Raw genomic sequence first — 23,234 nt, forward strand, 5'->3', positions numbered from 1 at the left:
TTTGGCCAGCTATGCACAGCAGGGTCCAGGGAGGGAGTGCCACCTCCACCCCCGACTCACCTCAGCAGGCCACCACCTACCTGTTCGGGGCTGTGTGCCAGTGGCTGCTCCCTGAGGGCTCTGCTGGGCCCAGAGCTGCCTGGGCAGCTCTGACCAGCTGCATGAGCAGTCAAAGGAGGCTGGAAGCTGAGAAGCAGGCACAACCCCAGGCACTAAAGGCAGATGGGGGAATGCCATGGCTGCCTGCTCCCTGGTGGCACCACCTGTCAGAGGAGCAGCTGTCCCTGTACTGCCTGGCTCCAGCTTCCCGCCTAGGACCTGGCCAGAGGGCAGGAGCTGCGGGAGAGGAGGTGGGGGGGGGGCGTGGAGCTGCCCCACGGACTGCCCTGCTCTTGGTAAGGCACTGCAGTTTGCGGGGGGCAACACTCTTGTGCCCACTCAACTCTGCCCATGGACTCAAAGTTTCTGCCCATGTCGGGGTTTCAGCCCTGGCTTCAGGGCAGGGGAGGGACGGGGAGCTCAGGGTTTCAGCCCTGCGCTGCTCTCAGCTTCTGTCCTGCAGGGGTGGGACAGGGTGCCAGGCTGAAGCTCTGCACCACTGCCCACTTCAGCCTGACAGGGGTGTGTGGGGACAGGGCGGCACTGGGGCTCAGGGCACTGCGTTTCAGTGGCGGGGCCTCGTGGACCCCCGCTTGAGAACCGCTGGCTTAAAGAATTCAGATGAAGACTGAAATGTAGCAGAGATACATAAGTCAAAGTGTAAACTGCACTCTGAAATAAATATAATCTTTTTAAAATGTTCTCCTCTTCAGTTCAGTACTACCAATTGCCCAGCCCAAAATATAACATCTTTCCACTCTTTTCATAAGTGCTATCTTCTCTTAAGAGGCATTCTTGCTCTAGGGCAGGGGTTCTCAACTGGGGGTTGGGACCCCTCATGGGGCCCCGAGGTTATTACATGGGGGGGTCGCGAGCTGTCAGCCTCCACCCCAAACTCCGCTTTGCCTCCAGCATTTATAATGGTGTTAAATATATAAAAAAGTGTTTTTAATGTATAAGGGGGGGGTCACACTCAGAGGCTTGCTGTGTGAAAGGGGTCACCAGTACAAAAGTCTGAGAAGCCCTGCTCTAGGTGGCTAGCTGTTTGACTTTCAACCTTTGATAGGCCAAGAAATATCTCAGATGTTTTCTCCCAATCGTTAACAAATATTTTGTTTGTATATTATTACACAAGCAACTCCTCAATCCAATAATTCAGACTGATTTACAAGTAGCATCAACCTTATTTACACAGAATTGTTTAATAATCATTCAAATAGAACATAAAAAATGGTAAAAACCACTTTGTTTTCCACATTGGTCAAAAGATTAAAATTTAAGATATTTTATGAAAACATTTGTTATCCATAAACAAAATATGTTACATATTAACCCTCAATTATATGTAAATGGAATACATCCAAATCAATTTGTATGTTAAAATTAATATTGCACCCAATTTAGAAGACTGACACTTGTATTGTTGACCATTCCCACATCTCTCAATGAGAGAAATTGAAATTATACACTTCCTTTTCTTTAACATTAACTATACTGCTCCCATCCCCTATTAAAAGAAAAACTGTAAACTTTCTTGCATTTGCTCCATTAAAATTATGAAATGTACATTTCTTTGCCTAGATCTAAAAGATTAACTGTACACATTGTGTTTATGCCCTATTAAAAAACATTGGAACAGTTATTAATGCCGGTGTAAGTCAGTATTATATATAAAAAAAAAGGTGAAACATTTATACATCCTAAAGTTGAGGAAACTATGTGAGAGTGTATGTGCGCGTCTATGCATGTAATATGTACCAAAAAAAAAAAAAAAAAAAAAGGAGAGACTTTCTCCTCCCTTCCCTCCCCAATTAGAGGACACTGTTCAACAATTACCAACTGAAGTATGTTCAACTTAAAAGTGGCCTGTTCTTCCTTATCTGTTCTTATAAATTGTTGCATTATGCAACTCAACTGAAATGAACAAATCAAATCTGCCAATTCAAAAGGCAGTTTTCCAATAACCAAATAACATCATAAAATACTATACAAGTAGGTAGACACAAAAATATTTCAGAGAAAGTGTTTCAAAAAATCCTGAGGTCTTCACTGTTTTCCAGAACACTCTCCTCCTGAGACACAGAGAAGTTATTGAAAGAATAACCCAAGTCAGTGATAGAACCGTAAGAGTAAAAAAAAAAAAAAAGACTGTGAACCATTTAGTAAACAGGAATGGACTGTAACCATACCTACAACTGTGATTGTATTTTCACTAAAATGTGTTAATCTGTTCCAAGTAAGTGAGTGACTACAACATACCACCATGGAGCCTAGTTTAGCTGTATGAAAGGTCAGACTGCATGGCTCCCCTAAAGGAAGAAAAATATTAGTTATCTAATTCACCTTTACCATTGTATAAATAGAATTGTTTAACAAAGTGGCACATACAGTTTGATTGCTTCTCAGCTGTTCATCTTTAAAGTAAGGTAAGAAATGTGTGCTGCAATTTTATTTCATGATTATAATTAAAAAAAGGGATAAAATTTAGCATTTCCAAGCGTCACTTAAAAAATTAAAACTCTGGGTTTTTAGACCCTAGAATTTTATATATCCTTCAGTTTCACATTATACTTGCACAAGGATTAGGATTTACTTAAAACAAAAACAACACATACTTCTTGGTTTTTTCTATTTTTCAATAGTCCCAAACCAAGCAGTTTTGTAAGAAAATTTTGAAGTCTTCATAATCTCATGTCATCTCGTTTTTTAAAAAATCTCGAGTCTTCCATAAAAAATAAACATTCTTTGTGCAATCATTTGCTAAAAAGCCTGTCTTCTAGAACTTAAATCTTAGACAATCATCAGCTGGTTTCACCAACTTGTCTACCTTCGGCCACCTTGTGGTGTAGCACCGCATCTAAAGGTGCTCGTTTTTTACGTATGCTACGCCCAGAAGCAATAAGATCAGCATATCCCCGTTGATGTGAGAAAGCATAAGCAGAACGACGGCTTGATATCCCTCGACGAAAAGTGCTCTGCCTTCGCTTCCACTGTTCTTCAGTCTTGTATTTCTTACGGTTCTTCTGAATCTTTATGAAAGGAAAGGGTGTAACAGGTTAATTTAGAGGGAAAACAGATGCTCATTTGTACTTAATGTCTTGGGAACAATGTGATGGTAACTTTAAAAAGTGTTACAAGTTTTATAAAAGAGTTTCTTGTTAAAATTTACCTGAGTTAAAACCAGAAGCATATGTTTAAAAAAAATTGATTTTTAAATTACTTTATTTTGCATTTTTATTAACTTCTTAAGGCATTCCAAGCTAGAGTGGGCATGTTGTGTAGTAAACAAAATGAAAAATTTGACTTTTGTATCTAAGCTTATTTTCTTGTTTACAGATGGCAATAACTTTAAAAATAAAATCTAAAAGACAATAGGATTTTAATAATCACAACTCTTATCCCACAAGGGGCTTTCTTGCCAGTTCTAGGTAAAAACAAACACACACACAAACCCAAAAGGAAACCACTGCTGCCTCTTGCCACAAACTTATAGTGGTAAATACAAATAAAACTATAATATAGTCTGAAGCCAAAAATGGCAGGTTTTTTTTATCCAAAGTGAGCCTGGGAGGGTTTACATTAGCCACTGCTATATGTTCAGATTGCAAACTGAAGTATAGGGAAGATAAATATATGAAAACCTGTTTTAACAGTTGTGGCCAGACATGTGTCTTGCCAAGGCAGACTGTCAGGCAACTGGTATTCAGATAAGGATTATTTAGAAAGTTTTGGACCTATGGATGGACTCAGCACTAAAATACTTAAGATCACGATTAAATAAAAGCATATATAAACAATTCTGCAGACAATCCAATATTAAGAATGAAGATTCTCAAACACCCCACCCCCTCACGCACACAACACACGCGTGCATTCCATCACTCCCACCCAGCCCAATTACCAGAACGTATTTAGTTTGCCTGGAAACTGCCTGCACCTCATTCTTCTGGCTCTTGAGGTGATGGGGGTGACAGAATAAGCTTCCTTAGATCAGATATGGATATCATCACTTTAGCGTGAGGACAGATACAAAGAGTCATGCTTTAAGCAGCAACTAGAAAGCACCCTGACCAAGAAGTTCCCACGTTTATTAAGCTCCCCACTGCAACACATCCTGGTCCTCTCTGGTAACTGTTGAGGACCGGGAACTCTATAGCTACGTCACATCCTCTTTTCTTTCTAATAAAAGATTAAAACTTAATTTATCAACCAATATATATACCAGGGGTGGCCATACTTACTGACCCTCTGAGCCACATACGACAATCTTCAGAAGTCCGAGAGCCATGGCTTGCCAGTCAGAGTGGGGCTTCTGCCTTGAAGCAGGGTGGTGGGGCTAGAGGCTTTTCTGCCCTGTGGGGAGGTGGGTCTGAGGGCTTCAGCCCCACGGGACATGCATGCTGGGGATTCAGCCCCTCTCCTGCTGACGCCCCAATCCCTGGCAGGTGCGCCCTATAGGGCTGAAGTCCCAACACCCCCATCTCTGCTGGGCAGAAGCCCCTAGCCCCACCACCGGGCAGAAGCCCCGAGCTCCCTCCCAGTCTGGTAGGTGGCGAATGGAGGGGGGGCTGTATGGGGTACTCCATGAGCCACACTTTAATTGTAAAAGAGCCGCATGCTGCTCGTGATCCGCGGTTTGGCCACCTCTGGCATATATACACACACAATTAAAAATAAACTTCAAATTCCTTAAAACTATTTGCACTAGTATGTCCCCTTATGAATTGCATCCACATAGTATTTGAGGGGATCTGACCAGTCTTCCAGACAGTGTTCTCATTTCTGTTGAGTTTCCCTGTGGAGGGGTTCACTTCCTGACAGAGTACCTGCAGGTCCCAAATCCTCTCAGTACTGTGTTGGGAAATACTGAAAATGAACCTGATACCGCTGGAGAAGTCCTTCTGGAGTTGCCATTAGGTAACATCTGGGAGTTTCTGCCAAGTTCAGAGTAGTTCTGGGAGCCTTTGAGCCACACTTTGTTCCCCGGTCTCAGTTCAGATAGTTGATCCTGCCTGACTAAATTAGCCTTGGGCACTGGTTCTCCACTTGTAAGGTAACTCCCTTCTCTTCATGTGCCAATATATATTTATGCCTGTATCTGTAATTTTCACTCCATGCATCTGAAGTGGGTTTTTTACCCACAAAAGCTTATGCCCAAATAAATCTGTTATTCTTTAAGGTGCCACCAGACTCCTCATTGTTTTTGTGAATACAGACTAACCCAGCTACCCCCTCTGATATAGAAGTATTGTTTCTGCCAAATTTGTATTTCAGCACCCATTTTCTAAATTCCTTCAGGTGTGTCCACTTCAGTTTAAGCTGTATCGGAGCCACAGGTAGATATCTTCCCATTAGACATTCTACTGGAAACAGTCCAGATGCGAGGGGTGCTGACTGACATGCCAGTGGTGATTTATATGGATCCACTGATTTTTGCAGAAGTCTTTTTAAAATCTGAAATGCTCTCTCCACCTCCCCGTTGCTCAGGGTGTAATGTGGACTACTATTACAATGTTCAAAATCCAAATCCTGTGCAAATGCGAGGAATGTTTCAGAAGTAAACTGAGGCCAATTATCAGCTATGAGGACTTCATGAACTCTATGTCTTGCAAATATTGACTTCAGTTTCTGTATGACCTGTGCTGAGGAAGTCTGTGTAAGTACAATCAAGTCAATATATCTGGAGAAGTAACAGACTACAATAACGTACATATGACCTTTCCAGAAAAAAAAAAAAAAGTTTGTTGCTACCTGCTGCAGAGGTCTGTCAGGTAACTTTGTAGACAGTAATGTTTCCAGCGATTGTTCTTCCTTGTTACAAACTTTGCAACCCTCTGCTGAGGTCTGAATTTTCCTACTCAGACTGGGCCAGCATATGGGTTGTTGTGCTCATCCCCCGCACTTGCTTTTTGCCATTGGTGCATTCCAGTTTCTCTCTTAGGTGAAGTCTTTGTATTGCTGGCAACCCAACTGTGGGAGTTGTCAATCCTTGTATTACATATATTATTTGTGGAAGACTTTTCTGTTCTTTCTCCAGGCTCCCAAGGAACTGGCCACAAACATCCAATGTATTGTTACTAGCTCCATGTAGAATCTTATTTGATCTTTGCAGATCTCCATTCCGGGATTGCTTATGATTTTTATTTATTTATTTATTTATTGAATTGCAGTGACTGCTGCTCCAGTACCAGTTTTAAATTAAAGGTTTCATCTATTTTGATTCATGCTTGTGTACCAAGGAGTTCTCTATTCTACTGAGAATATAGCCCCCCAAAGTAAGGGCTTGTCTGGTAATACTCCCTCTTGGATTGTGTCCACTACTCCTGGTGATTTGCATGCTATTGCAGGAAGTCCCATATTCTGGCATCTCCTACATTGTCTCTTTGGCTGGACATTGTTGACAGCTGTGGCATGGTGTCTTGCTGCATCTTCCACAGCTTTTCCAAATTTCCCTCCTATTAAGGTTCTTTGGTCTCCCATTCTCTAGTTGTGCCCTGTTCTTATTTTCTAATGTATGTCTTTCCTCTTTACTGTATCAGTATTGTCTGATGCAGTCTCCCATATGCTGCTAGCATATAAGTTATATTGCTGTTTCTTTATGGTTTGTTGTATTCTCACTTTTGCTAGTGTGACATTTGGGTCTACTGAAGCTATGCTGATAAATTGAAGTATTTTATGCCAACAACTATCCTGTCTCTTATTAGTTATTCTTTTAATGCTTTGTATTTGCAATGTTCAGCATGCCTATGAAATACAATAATAAAAATCACAGCTGTTTCTCTTTGCTCGTGGAACCTCCTATTAAATTTGGCCCTTTCATATGTAATATTCTGTCTGTCTATGAAATGGCCGTCAAAAGCGTCTTTCACTTTTGTGTAGTCTCTCTTTTCCTCATCAGTGAGGGGATGAGGTACATGGATGTCTTCAGCAGCATCACCCACTGCAAATATCAAAGCATGTACCAGATATTTTTGTGCTTTATCAGTTAAACCCGAAGCCATCTAGAATTGCTCAACTCTTTGGCTTGAGCAGAGCCAGCTGAGATGCCAAAATCAAGCCTCTCAAACAGAGCCATTTGCACTATGGACTCCACTGCTGTGACAGGGCTTTATCTCCTTCTTGGTGCAGACTTTCTTGGCGCAGGTCTGTTGTCTGATCTTCCACTTTCCCTACTAACTCACCACACTGTCAGTCTGCGGGGGGGGGGGGGGGTCTCTTTTCTTTCTTTTACTCTTTCACTAGTAACAAGGATTCAGTCACTTCTGACACTGTATAGTGTGAGGTCAGACACAAAGAGCCATTCTTTAAGCAGCATCTAGAGAACTCCCTGACCAAGAACTTCTCACATATATTAAGCTCCCTGCTGCTCTATGGTAAATGTGAAGGGCCCGGACCTTTCTAACCATCAGTCACTCCCCACCATTGAGAGATATGGAGAAAGGGGCAAACTGTTTGGGAGAGAAGATGATCTTCACTCTTCTGCCCCACAGAACAAAGAGTGGAGGAAAGAGAGAATAAGAAGTTAAAGAAGGGAAAAAGAGAGAAATGTCAGCAGGTGAGTTAGAGGTGGCAGAAGGAGATACACATGGGCCAGCACGTACGGAGGAAAACAGCAGATCAGACAAAGAGGTAGAAGCAGACTGGGAGAAGGCTCAGTGGGAGAGTATTGAGAAGACCATCTCAAAGCACTGACACTCCCTGCTCCATTGGGGCGGCAAAGCAACAGACCACCAGTCTCTAGCAAGGTTCCCAAACTGCCAGTTTGGTTAGGCCTTCAGAGAAACCCTAAATTGCCATTTTAGGGTGTATCAGGCTCTTGAGGAAGCCAGATGCACAGTCCTAATGACATTCTCCTTACAGAACATAAGAACGGCCATACTGGGTCAGATCAAAGGTCCATCCAGCCCAGTATCCTGTCTTCCGACAGTGGCAATGTCAGGTGCCCCAGAGGCAATGAACAGAACAGATAATCATCAAGTCGCCCATTCCCAGCTCTTGGCAAAAGGCCACTACCAGTTATCTTATTTTCTGAACATTAAGAATATTATTGACTTATATAACTAAATACAGTTCAAATTAACCAATTTTTTCTACTTACTTTATCACTTGCTGAAGGCCAAATTGTCATTGACAAAAATCGCACTGCGACAACAGGAAGCAAACAAACTGCAACTGACAAAAGTATTGTCAACCAGAGATATGGCTGTCTTAAAGCATTTGGAGCAGTCCCTGGGAGAAATAAGAGTGAAAGTTAGTCTGTATCTGTTTTCAATTAAATTTATATAGCACAACAAATTACATTCATGTTTCCTGTCCTGAAATGTATAATTGAAGTATTCCAAGTGTGTTTGAATACAACTGTATCAAAATCTAAAATAAGCCACTAGTAAGAAAAAGTTTGAGGTAAGGAGAGAGCCAGAAGCGTGCCACAAATTTACAACAACATTTTTATTTCCTTTTCACTGTATTAACTTATAAAACTCTTTAAGGGATAAGTTAGGGTGAGAACAAGTATTTTGCTGGCATATGTGGTTTTTTGATTGCTTTTAATGGGCAAAAACTGATTAAGAGAAATCTCTAGGATCACTGTAATATTATATATATATATATATATATATACACACACACACACCCCACGCACACAGAGTGTAGAATGTAAGTGCTAATTTAATATGGAAGCACTGTAGCACTTAAATCGTAACATTTAATTTAAGCAACCGGGTAGAACAAATGCTAAAATCTGAAGTACTATTAAAAAGCAGAGGCTGAAGAGCATGAATATGTTGTACAGGACGCAACTGAGGATTTTTCTCAGATGGATTTTGATATTGAACTGAAAGTAATTTGGTTTCATACGTGACTACATCCCTGAGCAGTATGCAGCAAGAAATTTGTTATGCATAAATGTGATATGGTTTCAAGTAAGTTTAGGCACTTGACTTTGGGAAGATGAGTCTAAAGCTCATTGCACATCCACTCACTTACCCAGATCACAAATTAAAAAGGCTGGGAGGGTGAAGGACAATGGGCAAAAAAAAAGATAATCTCAAGCATGTTCAGTCGACATATAAGGCCCTTAAATATTACCAACCCAAACCATTTACAAATTTGGAGCCAGGCCCCCCAAAATCATGAGACCTTTTTATAAACAAGTTTGGAGTTCTTTTTATTTGCCTTCTAGTTTTCGATCCTTTAGGGTGCAGTCGGGTTATATTTTCAAGCTTTTTCACAGCCAAGTAAGATTAGAAAAATTTGCTTGAGAATAATACTTTCTTTTTTAAATTATAGCTGAAGTTATAGGAAACATCAAAGGTCATGAGATGTGATACAATTGCGTGAGTAGGCAAATTAGCATTCACCTTTGAGACTTACTCCCACAGATGTGCAGAAGTAACTTGGCAGCCACACAGCAGCCTTCAACATAGGATTACAGGTTTCCCTTTACTCTGCGCTGATCACTTTTTACTTTGCTCCTTTGTATGCAACACCCTACACTGCACAACACAGGTACCAAGATTTAACGGCTCTTTATTTCTTAAGATAAAATAATTAAGGAGGAATGATTCCACTGACTACATAATTTGGAACTACAAATACCTCAAGAGTTAGCTACTTCAACAAAACAATTTTGATTAAGACACACACGTTGACCCCATAAACTAGGCAATGTTTTTCTAAAGTGAGTTAACATTCACCTCTACTTACTCGTGCTGGGCATCAAATGATATCTGATAAGCTGACATTTTGGTACTGTGTTTACTCTAGTTACCTAACCATTTGAGGTAGAACACATGAATAGTGAAACAAAACAAAATACTGACCTGTAAACTGAAAGCTAGATGGGAAGAGAACATGTATTCCAGCACTGTGAAGGTCAAACATGATACCAAAGTAAAGTGCAATACTCCCAAATATTGAGAAAGCATTAACGAAAGTCCAGTAAGAGGTATCCAAACCCATCTGAAAGTAAATCAGATAACTCACAATGAATTTATGATGTAGAAGTCAGAAGCATGTATTTGAATATTCTGAAAACTATCTGTTCTGCAGACACTTGGGTCACACTATTCATTATATAGTTCTAATACAATATAGAATATTCTGTGAATATACCAAAGGGGAAGATGATAGTAAGCAGGCAAAAGTATATCAATATGCAAAAAGATTTAAACTGAATGATAATTGTTTATTCTCACAAAGATGCACTTTCAGAGCAGCAGGGGAGATCATGAAGATAAATGTACTTGCCTGAAAATTGACTGTAACTATGAGAGAAGAGGCTGCAGTGACAGCAAACGATTGGTAGTCTGAAGGTGCCTCTCCATCTTGCCCCATGGTTTGAAGATATGCGCCGTACGGTATGAAGAAAATAATCAGTGATGTTATAATTCCATGTATTAAGCTTACAAAGAATTTCTTGTAGTTAAAAAGCAAGTCTTTCTGTCCAGATATATACAAACCAGGGAACCGAAGACTAAGTTTGTCACTCACATCCTTAATAAAAGGAAAGTTACTGCAGTTAGAAATAAATCGGAGCCATAGAACCTGAAGCACAGTATACATCTTCCCCCATCAACATGTATCTTTAGGGTGGGAGGAGAGAGGCGCTAAGCAAGACAAGCCAACAGATTGCCTCTGTATTAACCCCAAAAGTGATAAAAATCAGAAGCTTAAAAAAATACATAACTTGAATTCATATTTGCATATATGAATGCAAGCTATATTTTTAAAGAGTTAGAAAATGGACAGGGAGACTCTAGAACAGCAGTGTGTTGGTACAGAAATGAAAGGAATAACAGGCTACCATGACCTAGACTTTGTATTTATTCAATATGAATATCTAAGAATATGGTACGTTTTTCCTTCATCATTCAAACGACGTACCATTTCTATATCTTCCAGTCACACCTATTTCTAAATATTTCCATAATAGTGTGCACAATGCCCAGCGTAATGGGAAGAGTCTATTATAATATATACATGCAAAAAGGTAGTGCGAGCATTTTTGTGGGAAATGCAACTCAACTTCCTGGCCTTTTTCTTTTTTAAATCTCTAACGCATACATACTGCGTGAATTTATTGAAATTTCTTTTCTTCTAAACCTCCCCCCCACCATAAAAATGCATTGCATTTCTATGCATGCAAAATCTATAGGCAAGTCCAATTTGGAAAATCAAGTAAATCCAAAGTAAAATCTAAGACCCACTCAGATTAAAAATAAAATATTGAAGTTTTCAGCATAAATTTTTTTTGCCAAATTTATTCCCATTGAAAATGGTTTTAAAAATAGAAATACCTTCTGACACTATAATCGAAGATAAATAATGCAAGTATACTTCATAATCAACCCCATTATTGCCATTCGACAGTACTATACATACATATTGGCCCTGATTCAGCAAAGCACTTAAATATATGGTTAACTTTAACCATGTACTTCAGTTCTGTTGAAGTCAGTTGGAATTATGTGCTGAAGTGCTTTGCTGAATCAGGCCATTGTGAAGAAAGCTATCACCATCCAATTCCAATCTACACTTATGGGATTAATGGGAACTGCCCTCTAGCGAGTGCCTGAACAAAAAGTCACAGCAATTGTTATGCTCTGGTATTTCTAGTTATTAATGAAAAGAAGCCTACAACATTTTCTATTAGCTTCATGGAGAAAAGCTGTCTGCTAAGACCTACAAACATTTGAGCAGATCAGTTCAACACTTAACGTATCTGAAGTTGAGTAGCTTTGTCTACTCTAGCAGGTCACACCTTATTGTCCTCTAATAAATAGGATATCTAGCAACCTAAAAATGGCACAGATTAGAAGTAAAAGTCACTTCAATTATGTTTACTCTGATCTTTTTCTTTAACAATTGCTTCTAAAATTCATTTGGATAATTTTTCTTAATAGCATAGTAGTATACCTGGTCAAGCAAGCCAACCAGAAGAACTGGAAGACTGGAATACAACACATTGTAAAGCGTGATAAACCAATCTTCATAAGCTGTCTGCAATAGAAAATAAATATAAATTTATTAATTAGATATTACTTTATATTTAGTTACATCATTTTCATTTAAAAAGTTAATTCAGAAGCAATCTAATCTAAACAAGAATAGTAAGAAAACTGATTGAATCACCAGGTTTTGTGGGTTTAAAGTTAATGTGCATTAACCCACCAGGTCTTGAAATAGTTCTTTGAGCATGTGTGTTAAAATGCACACCCTTTTTACTAAAGCAGCATACTATATTGGGGAGGGATAGCTCAGGGGTTTGAGCATTGGCCTGCTAAACCTAGGGTTGTGAGTTCAATCCTCAAGGGGGCCATTTAGGGATCTGGGGCAAAAAAATAAAATGAAAAAAATTGGGGATTGGTCCTGCTTTGAGCAGGGGTTGGACTAAATGACCTCCTGAGGTCCCTTCCAACCCTGATATTCTATACAGGTGACCATTAAAAGGACAGAATTTGTTCCCTAGCTATCTACATTCAACTTCCACTTAACTCAAAGTAGAAACTTCCAACAGTTGCAGAAGTTTTTGACCATAAAAGTGTGCTATACTAGCAGTGATCAAATTAAGAACTAATACCTCACGGATGTAATTAAAGCTGGTGGAAACTCTGTTTCAATTCTGTAGGAAATTCTGACATTTGTAAATTTTTTGTTATTGTTGTTCTGAATCAGAACAAAGAGTCCAAGTTTAGAAATTCCCTGTGAAAAGAAGTCTCTGAACAAGCTTCATTTGGGGCCAGTCAAAACATTTGGTTTCAAGTTAAGCCTTACATTTAATATAAAATTGGGGGGCGGGGGAAATCAGAACAAAGTGTTTGGATGGGGTCAAAATGTTTTGCCCTTTGTTTTGATTTTAAAAAACAACACCTTTTGTCAACATAGACACATTCCCACTAATATTTTCTGTGGAAAAATGTTAGTGAGAAAATTTTTGACCAGCTCCAGATAAAAACCTCAAAAAAAATTATTTTATTAGGTTTTTTTTACAGAGTTTATTTCTATTCCTCAGAACATCTGAATGAAAACGGAGAGGTTACTTACCCTGTACAGTAACTTGAGTTCTTCAAGATGTTTTGTCCCTATGGGTGCCCTACCATATGACATGTGCACACCAGTACACTCTTGATAGGAGATTTTAGTCAGCAGTTTCCACAGGTCCATGCCAGCACACTATACTTCCTTGGGCTCTGGTGCAAGGGCATAGAGAGAGAGAGAGCAGTCCTGCTGTTGCTCCAATTCCTTCTCAACTACGAAGCCCAGAAGACTCTGCAGCAGAGCACCCATAGAGACAAAACATCTCAAAGAACTCAAGTTACTGAACAGATAAGTAACCTCTCCTCTGAATTATTGTCCATATAGGTGCTCCATTGTTGGAGACTCCCAAGCAGTAACTCAGTGTGGAGGCAGGTGCTGAGAAGGCGGATCCAACACAGTTCTGAGGACAGTGTCACCAAAGACTGAATCTGCTCTGAAAGCAGGTAGGATAGCAAGTACCTGGGGAACCTATGAATGGAAGACCAGGTTGCTGCCCTGCAAATATCCACAATGAGTAGGTCCTTAAGAAGGGCTATCCAGTGGATTGGGCAGTCACTCTAAGTCAGAGATGCACTCCAGCAGCAGCTTCATAACAAGCTAGAATGCATCCAGAAACCCATTTTGATAGTCTCTGATTAGAAATCGACTGCCTTTTATTCCCTTGGCAAAGGAAGTAAAGAGCCAGTGGGGGCAGGAGGGGGGGAAGCCCTGAGAGATCTTATTCTGTCAAGTTATAAGTCAAGGGTCCTTCTTACTTCCAGGGTATCCTTTGAAGAATGAGACCTGGGTAAAATACTAGTAGAACATAAGAATGGCCACACTGAGTAAGACCAACGGTTCAGCTAGCCCAGTATCCTTTCTTCTGACAGTGGCTGGTGCCAGCTGCTTCAGAGAGAACAAACAGAACGGGGCAATTTATCAAGTGATCCATTCCCTGTCATCCAATCCCAGCTTCTAGCAATCAGTGGTTTAGGGACACCTGGAGCATGGAGTTGCCTTCCTTTATTATCTTGGCTAATAGCCATTGTAGTAAGTGAATGTCCTGATTGACACGGAATTCTGAAGAGACCTTAGACAGGAAACAAGGATGAGAGTGTAAGGTCACCTTGTCACAATAAAAGATAGTGCCCTGAATGACCCTACCTCCCTACCCTTTTTGACGAGGTTATGGCTAGGAACAAAGTTTTGAAGACAGGTAAAGGCCTGAACAGCTACCCATGGATTCAATCAGTGGGGTTTTTAAGGCACTGAGAACCAGATGAAGATCTGAGGGGGTTGGTCGGTCCTTGATGTGAGAAGACAGATTGGAAAAAGTCCTTAAAAAAAAACCTAGCTATGGGAGGGCTAGAAAAGGCCAAAATAAACCTTTCACAGCTAGGTGAAGCCTAATGGAGATCAGTGACAACCCATGTGTCTTTTAAATCCACAGGTAATCAAGAATGTCTATAAGGAGAGATTCAGAAGCAAATATAAAAATCGATGGGCACTCCAGACTTGGAAGCACCTCCACTTCTGCAGATAAGTTTTCTTTGTGGCTGGTTTCCTGCTCTTCAGGAGTACACAGTGAACTTCAGGAGAGGAGACCAATTTTATTCCCAAGAACCATCAAGGAGTTAGGCCTCAAGATGCAGGGATGAGAGACTTCGGTGGGTTATGGTGCTGGAGTCCTGTGTGAGGAGTTCCATTGAGAAAGAAAGGCAAATAGGGGTTCACAGAGACAGGCAAAGCATATCTGTGAACCACACTTGCCTTGGCCAGGATTGTACTATCAGGTCTTGCTTCAGTTTGCTTGGAGCCTTGAGGATCAGTGGTGTTGGAGGATAGGCATACAAGAGCGTGCAAGGCAAAGGGACTAGGAGAGCAGCCCCCATGGGGTTGTGGCCCCACGCACATGCACTATAGCAGAATCATCAGCACTTCATGATGAATGGTGTTGCAAACAGATCCACCTCCAGGAGGCCTCAAGCCTGGCAAATGCTTTGAAAGACAAAGTTGCTGAGTTCCCACTCATTGTTCTGGTGGAAGTGCCTGCTCAGGGAGTCTGCTACTGTATTTAATAGACCCAGCAGGTAGATCATTGAGATACCTATGCAGTGGGATAATGCACCATTTCCACAGTCTCAGTGATTCTGCACATAAGGATTGGGATCTTGATCCCCCAGGATCATTTGTACAGTACATTGCGACTCTGTTGTCTGACCCACAGGCCTCAAGGAGCGCTCCCATCAGTCTTCCCTCAGCTTGTGAGATCTGCTTTAAAACCTGGTACAGACCTTGCTGGCTCCGAGAGTGTCAGGGGCAGCTGGAATCCACATTGCTGGGGGGGGGGGGGGCACTTGTGGTAGGTCTGGAAGGGTTTGAAACCTGGGTTCTTTAGCATAACTCAAGGAGGGAAGCCACAGACAACAATGGCTAAGGGCAGAAGGGCCTGGCTGCCCCAAGAAAGAATAGAGGGAACACTCCCAAAACCTCTGCTAAAGTAAATAAAAAAAGTAAAATAAAAATAAATCAACAAAAAGGAATAAAATAAAATACTGAGGCAGCTGAAAACTAGCAGTGGACACTACAATGCCCCATCTCGAACCAAGGGTGGTTGAGAAGAAACTGGAGCAATAGCACTGGCATGAGGATGTACAGAGTACAGGCACAGACTCGTATGCACTTTTCAAGGCTGAATCCCCCCTCTGGGAAAGAGCTGAGAAAGAAAACAAAGGAAATTAGCTGTTGCTACCAGCTAATCAAACATTCACAAACCTCTTAGGACACGAAAAATCCAATTCTGTTCTTAAAAAAGGTAAATTTTATTAGAAACAAAAAGGAACAAAATACATTTGGAACTGAGGCTTTTGCTAGATTTTAAAAGAGCAATTCCAAAAATTAAGTACCAAGAATAGCTTTCTTGGAGCCCAGCTTAAAAGTTACAAGCAAACAAAAGCACCTGGGGTTTAGCACAGAGGAGATCCACAAGCCAAAATAAAGAAATAAACCTGATCACGTCTATTTAAACATTCCCTGTCCAATGATTTCTTTTAAAAAAGTTCTAGTCTCCCATTGGCTCTTTTGGTCAGGTGCCCACTCCTTTTCTTTTACCTGTGGGCTTGTTAACCCTTTATAGGTAAAGCAAGCAGAAAACAGACACCAAAAGGGATTTTTACAGCTAACTGGCTGGCTGAGTGTCCATAAAAGGGAGCTACCCACCCCACTTCATTTATCACAGCACTGCTGACTAAATCTCTGATCAAGAGTTCAGGAGTGCGTGCACGTCTTACCATGGAGCGCACCCATGGTGACAATAACTCCAAGAAAAACAGATATTTGATTGGGGGAATTCTCCTACTGCTCCCTATTTCTTCCCCACATTAAGTTAATTTTCTTGCTTACAGTCATTTCCTCTCCATCTTATTTCCCACAGAAGTCACAGTCTCCATTTTTTTAGTTTGCAAGTGGCTTCTATGAATATGACTTCATAGAAGATTGACTTCCTGAAGGAAATCACCAGCAGCTGTGCATGAGCTCCCTAAACTAAGATCCCAACAGTAAAAAGAATGCATATACATATGCACACAGAAATAAGAATGAGAGAGAGTGTTGTTGCTAAGTTTCCCCCACACACACATGAGCTTACTGTTGTGAGAGTTTACCATGGCTTGACAGGATATAGATACTTAGCAGAAAGTGTTTGGGAAGGTTAACATAATTGAAAAATAAATGTGCTCATAAGAAGACTGCTGTACTCAGTGACTGTTGTACTCCCTTTCCTCCTACATCAGTACGATACCTATTAAGGGCCAGATCCTGCAGACCCTCACTCATGCAAATAGCAGTACTGACCTCCTGGAACTACTTGCCTGACTAAATCCCTGATTCTACAAGTTGGTCCACTTGGGAAGAACAGCTTGTGGACTGTGGTCTTCCTTTGTAAGCTTTCTGGGGTAGGGACCTTGTCTTAATATATACAGATTAGTTAAAGAGGAGGTTACTCACCCTGTGCAGTAACTGACTTTCTTCGAGATGAGCGTCCCCGTGGGTGCTCCACTCCAGGTGTTGGTGCGTCCCTTCACCTTCGCTCAGAGATTTTTACAGCAGTACTCACACCGGCCATGCATGCGCAGAGCCTGCCCACCCGCTCTGAGTGTACCTTAATAGTACGCGTGTGTGACTGGTCTCCTCAGTTCCTTCTCTACAATGGAGGCTCCGAAGTAGAGGGGAGGAGGGTTGGTAGTGTAGCACCCACAGGGACACTCATCTCGAAGAATGTCAGTTACTGCACAGGGTGAGTAACCTCCTCTTTGAGAGAGAGAGAGATGTCCCTGTGGGCGCTCCACTCTAGGTGACTGAAAAGCAGTGTATCTCAAGGAGGTAGGGACTTCAGATTTTGGTAGGAATGCAGTAGATAATACAACTCTGCTTAATCATGTATCAGAGAGAGGTCCTTGAGTAAGGGCATAGTGTTTAACAAATGTGTGTTCAGAAGACCAAGTGGCCACTTTACAGATGTCAGCCAGGGGAACTTTGCATAGAAAGGCCACAGAGGTAGCCACAGATCTAGTGGAGTGAATTCTGATGCTGGCTGGAGGCGTCACTTTCTTTATCTGATGAGCACAGTCTGATACACTCAGAAATCCAGTTTGAAAGTCTCTGGGTAGAAATAGGTGACCCTTTGGAATGCTCCATGATGGAGACAAAGAGTCTAGAAGAGTTCCTAAAGGGCTTGGTTCTATCCAAATAGAAGGATAAAGCCCTGCATTCATCTAACGTATGCATGGTGGATTCAAAAGAGTTTGCATGTGGTTTAGGAAAGAAAGTTGGTAGGTGTATCAGCTCATTGATTTGGAATGATGGCTGCACCTTTGGAAGGAATTTGGGGTGTAATCGGAAGGTAACCTTGTCCTTAAAAAATAGTGTATACGGTGGGTCTACCATGGGAGCTGCTATTTCTCCTGCCCGTCTGGCGGAGGAGACTGCCACCAGGAATGCTGTTTTCATAGAGAGGTGTAAGAGGGAGCAAGTTGGTAGGGGCTCGAAAGGTTGTTGAGTCAGGCAGGATAATACTAAGTGAAGGCCCCACGAAGGAGTAGGAGGTTTAATGTCCGGATATGGGATTGGAGTCCTTTGAGAAAACACTTGGTGACTGGATGATCAAAAATAGAGGTATAGTCGATCTTGTCATGTAAAGTTGTAATAGCAGCTAAGTGGACTTTGATGGAGCTGAAAGATAGGCCCGATTGCTTGAGGTCTAATAGGTAGTCAAGTATGATCGGAAGAGGTGCAGAAGTTGGAAGAAGTTGTTTAGGTGAGCATCAGTGTGTGAATCGCTTCCACTTACGGAGGTAGGTGATGCGAGTAGATTGTGTTCTGCTGTGTAGGAGCACTCATTGAACCTGCTCAGAGCATGCTAGTTCATTCTGGGAGAACCATGTAGGAACCAAGCTTTGAGGTGAAGCATGAACAGGTTGGGGTGAAGAAATCGTCCGTGTCGCTGCGATAGGAGGTTCGGAGTTGGGGCAACGGGATTGGTGGGCGGATTGATATTTTGGTGAGGAACGGAAACCACTGTTGTCTGGGCCATGACGGGGCAATCAAAATTACTGTGGTACGATCTATCTGTATCTTTGTTAGAACTCTGTGGAGAACTGGTATCGGAGGAAAAGCATATAGCAAGTCCTGGTGCCATGGGAACATGAATGCATCTCCCTAGGAATGTTTGCCCAGTCCTGCTCTGGAGCAAAATTCAGAACATTTTGTGTTCTTCACAGTTGCGAAAAGGTCTATGGTTGGGTAGCCCCATATGCGGAATATGTTGTGGATGATCGTCTCATTTATCTCCCATTCGTGATCCCAGGGAAAGTGTCTGCTTAATTCGTTTGCTGTGGTATTCATAGCTCCGGGAAGATAGGCAGCTGATATCCGAATGTTGTTCGCAAGGCACCAATTCCAGAGCTTCATGGCTTCTGTGCAAAGCAAGTGAGAGCAAGCCGCTCCCTGCCTGTTTACACAGAACATGCAGACGATGTTGTCTGTCATTATCCGTACATGTTGGTTCTGGATTAATGGGAGGAAATGATGGCAGGCATTGCATATGGCTCAAAGTTCTAGGATGTTTATGTGCAGGGAGGATTCGGTTGAAGACAATAGCCCCTGGGCTCTGTGGTGGGACATGTGTACACCCCACCTGTGAGGGATGCATCACTAGTCATTATGAGGGATGGAGCATCCTGAAGAAAGGGGACTCCAGACCAGAGGTTGGAGGGAACTGTCCACCACAGGAGAGAGTCTTTGACTCTGAAAGATATGGATAGAGGCTTGTTTAGAGCATGCATATTCGGTCTGTAAACCATGACCAACTGAGCTTGGAAGCACCTCATGTATAGTCGTGTGTTTTGGACCATGAAAGTGCACGAGGCCATGTGACCTAGTAGTTGTAGACAGTCTCGAGCAGTGACCTGAAGACCATTGTGGAGTTTCGTTGCCAATAATTTTATGGTGTTGAAGCGATCGGGTGGGAGCGATGCTATTCCCGTCCGGGAATCAAGGTATGCTCCTATGAACTCCAGGTGCTGGGTAGGAGATAATGTGGATTTGTTTTTATTTGTAAGCCGAGGGATAGGAAAACAATCGACAGTGAGCTGCGTGAATCAAAGCTCTTCGTCGAACATTGAAGTTTTGAGGAGACAATCGTCAAGGTAAGGAAAAATTATGACTCCTTGTTTCCTGAGGTAGGCAGCGACTATGGCTAGGATCTTGGAAAAAACACGGAGGGCGGTGGATAGGCCGAAGGGTAGCACCCTGTACTGAAAAGTGTCGAGTTGTAAAACAAAGGAAACATCTGTGGGCCGGATGTATAGTCACATGAAAATAGGCATCCTGTAGGTCGAGGGCTGAAAACCAGTCGCCCTGCTCCAGCGCTGGGATTATGGTGGTGTGGGTAACCATTCTGAACTTTTGCTTTTTGATAAATTTCTTAAGCCACCTGAGGTCGAAGATCGGTTGCCATCCCCTGGTTTTCTTTTCTGTTAAGAAATAATGAGAATAAAACCCCTTCCCTCTGTGTCGTTCAGGCACAAGTTCCACTGCTCCCAATAGAAGGAGAGGTTGTACTTCTTGGATGAGCAGTTGCTCGTGAGAGGGGTCCCTGAAGAGGCACGGGGAGGGTGGGGGAGTGGGTAGGAAGCAAGGATAGGAAAGGTATCGAATAGCCAGTTGTGACTACCTCTATAACCCACTTGTCGGTGGTAACGTTCTGCCTTTGATGGGAGAATGGTCACAGACGGTGTCCAAAAATAGGGACATGTGGTGTAAGCGCTGAAGTGGGAACATTGTTTTCTAAACCCTCAACCAAGGCTTCAAATCTGCTTATTAGTCGGAGGGGGTTGAGACACCGAGGAATTGGGACGGTGATGCTGGTATCTGGGTCTCTAGCGTTGTTGTTGCTCATGTAATCTATGGAATTGCTGGGTATATGCAAGGTAGTGTGGATGCTGGTAGGGTTTGTTGCCGTCGAAGGGAAGATCTTCAATGGTATTCTGGACCTCTCGAGGAAAGGAAGAGGAGGATAGCCAGGAACCTTGGCGCATGACCACTGCTGGAGCAGTGTATCTTGCTGCAGTGTTGGCTGCATCGAGGGCTGCTTGAAGAGTGGTACATGAGATGATTTGTCCCTTGGAAACTAGAGCTGTGAATTGTTGTTTCTTTTCTTCCAGAATGTCATCAATAAAGTCCATGAATTTGTTGTAATTTTTGTGGTCATATTTTTGCCAGAACGGCAGTATAATTAGCAATGCGAAATTGTAATGTGGAAGATGCATATACTCTACGTCCAAGCAGATCTAATCGCTTACTGACCTTGTCGGATGGGGTGGAGTGGGGAAATTGGTGTTTTGTCTTTTGGTTGACTGCATCTACTCACAGCGAGTTTGGTGCTGGATGAGTGAAAAGGAATTCAGAGCGCTTGGAAGGGATGAAGTACTTGCGGTCCGCTCATTTACAGGTAGGTAGGCTTGCAGCAGGGGTCTGCCAGATGGCCTTAGCAGGTTCCAAAAGGGCTGTGTTGATCGGTAAGGCAATCCTAGAAGAAGAAGAGGGCTACAGGATGTCCGTTAACTCATGCTGCTGTTAAGGAACCTCCTCCAAGTTAATTCTTAACTCACTGGCAACTCTTTTCAAAAGGTCTTTAAATTTTGAGAAATCATCCGAAGTTGTGGGGGGGAGGAGGAAGTAAGGCTTCATCAGGCGTAACAACTGGGTCTACTGGGTTTGAGGCAGGTTGTGACTGATCCTGCAGTTGTGATGGTGCTGCCTGGTGTCTTACGTCAGTGGCAGGTTCGTCAGCTGGCAGTGCCGGACAGGTGTTGTGGCTGGTAGAGGTAACATAGCGAGTGTGGTCTCGAGGATAAGATGCCCATGGGGCCCAATATTGCCACTGTGGTGGGGAAGGGCATAGGTGGTGCTATCCAGGAATTTACACACCACGGGGCAGGAGCCTGAGAGTAGGATGAGATAATTTTTCTATTACCTCTATTGATTGGGGTCTGAGGATGGGAGATTTGATATGGTGAAAATTCCCCCTGCAGTCCAGCTTCCTCAGCACTGGAGGAAGGCTGTCTGGACCCTGACTGAGCATTTGGAGAGAGGTAGGCATTGAGTAGAGGTGACTGCAGGATAGGTGATACCAGCAGGTCTGTAAATTCACTCTGTAAATTGCAGTGCTGGAGCTCCTCTGTGAGGTGAGGGCTGCGCAAGAGGAATCTGCTGTGAAGAAAAATTTCTCTTCACCGGTGTCCCAAGCGTTGTTTCACTGCCGGCCAGCTCAGCGGGTGTCGGTGCCGGTGCTGGGAAAGCAACAACAGCCTGCGGGGGTGTCAGGCATGTCAGCATGTGTCGGCACTGCTTCCGTCGTGGTGCCGAACAGTGCCATATGAGAGGCAGGCAACTGGAAGCCTGAAGCCTTGAACCGGAGTTTTGTGGTGTTGCCGCAGCTGCAGGCAGGTTTCACCTGGCGCCGGAGGAGCCTGGCGTGTCAGAAGTGCTGAGCCGGGGAAGCGCCGGGAGGGAGGTTGTAGACCTGCCTGAGGAAGTTTTCTCCCGCGAACTTTCCTTTGCGGGTGAGAGAAGGTGCCCCCCCCTTTAAAAAAAAAGTTTTCTTGTCTCTCTTTGCGGCGGGGGCTGTGGCGTGCAGCGGAGCCAGAGTCAGTGCCCGGGTCTGAAGCTGACCCTAAGTATTTTTGAAGGAGGAGCAGTTTTAGTTTCAGCTCCCTGTCCTTCCATGCCCTAGATTTAAGTTTGCTGCAATGGGCACTTTTTGGGGGATGTGGGACTCCCCCAAAAATGTTATGCACTTTGCATAGCCATCTGACAGAGGGATGGCATCCTTGCAGGTAGAGCAGCGCTTAAAGCCTGGAGAACCAGGCATGTTGGAAGCAGCTGCCGCTGACAGGAACAAAGAAACAGGGGTTTTTTTTTGTTTTTTGTTTTTTTTAAGAGAAAAAGATAGAAAATGGTAACTAAGTAACTACTGGTAACAAACTAACTAACTAGAAATGTAATTGTAACAAAGGGAGAGAAAGTCTGTAACGAATCTGCTGAGCTCCGTCTCAGGCCGGGGATGGTAGAGAAGGAACTGAGGAGACGGGTCACGCATATGTACACTCAGAGCGGGGGGGGGGGGGGGGCAGGCTCTGCGTGTGCGTGACCAGTGCGAGTACTGCTGTAAAAATCTCTGCACGAAGGTGCAGGGACACACCAACACCTAGAGTGGAGCACCCACAGGGACATCTCTGGAAGAAGAACATAAATTAGTGCAAATAATAGTCTTCTATTTGTGCTTTCGATTGTATGATTTATGCAAAATTCAAAAGAAATTTTACTTATTTTAGGTGACAACTCAGGATGGAAAATTACTTAAATTTTACCTCACTGTCCCCAGGCATATATATGTCTAAGTAGCAATGCTGATAAAAAGGGTGGGGAAGGATCCAGGGGTAAGTCTGGTACGCTGTCCTCGGGTGTAACTTCAAAAGGCCTGCTTCGAACCCGACAATGGTTTGGTCAGGCCCTGGCCTTGCCCAAATGGGGGATTGGAAGGCTCTCTCCTGCCATTC

At 42.8% G+C, this 23,234-nt stretch overlaps 1 protein-coding gene across 1 annotated transcript in view; it reads right to left on the reverse strand.

Annotated features, from left to right (window-relative positions):
- Window positions 1-1,362: 1,362 nt before the first annotated feature.
- Window positions 1,363-23,234, reverse strand: part of ATP8B1 (ATPase phospholipid transporting 8B1) — a 133,809-nt gene continuing 111,937 nt past the window's right edge. The window contains exons 24-28 of the mRNA XM_074952401.1: window positions 12,016-12,099; window positions 10,348-10,593; window positions 9,921-10,059; window positions 8,198-8,328; window positions 1,363-3,128 (exon numbers count right to left, since the gene is read on the reverse strand). Coding sequence (XP_074808502.1) covers window positions 2,901-3,128; window positions 8,198-8,328; window positions 9,921-10,059; window positions 10,348-10,593; window positions 12,016-12,099 — 828 coding nt within the window. The 3' untranslated portion in view covers window positions 1,363-2,900. The remainder of the gene's footprint in view (window positions 3,129-8,197; window positions 8,329-9,920; window positions 10,060-10,347; window positions 10,594-12,015; window positions 12,100-23,234) is intronic.

The sequence above is a fragment of the Natator depressus genome, chromosome 5 (genome assembly GCF_965152275.1).
Source record: "Natator depressus isolate rNatDep1 chromosome 5, rNatDep2.hap1, whole genome shotgun sequence".
In the NCBI taxonomy this organism is placed as follows: domain Eukaryota; kingdom Metazoa; phylum Chordata; order Testudines; family Cheloniidae; genus Natator; species Natator depressus.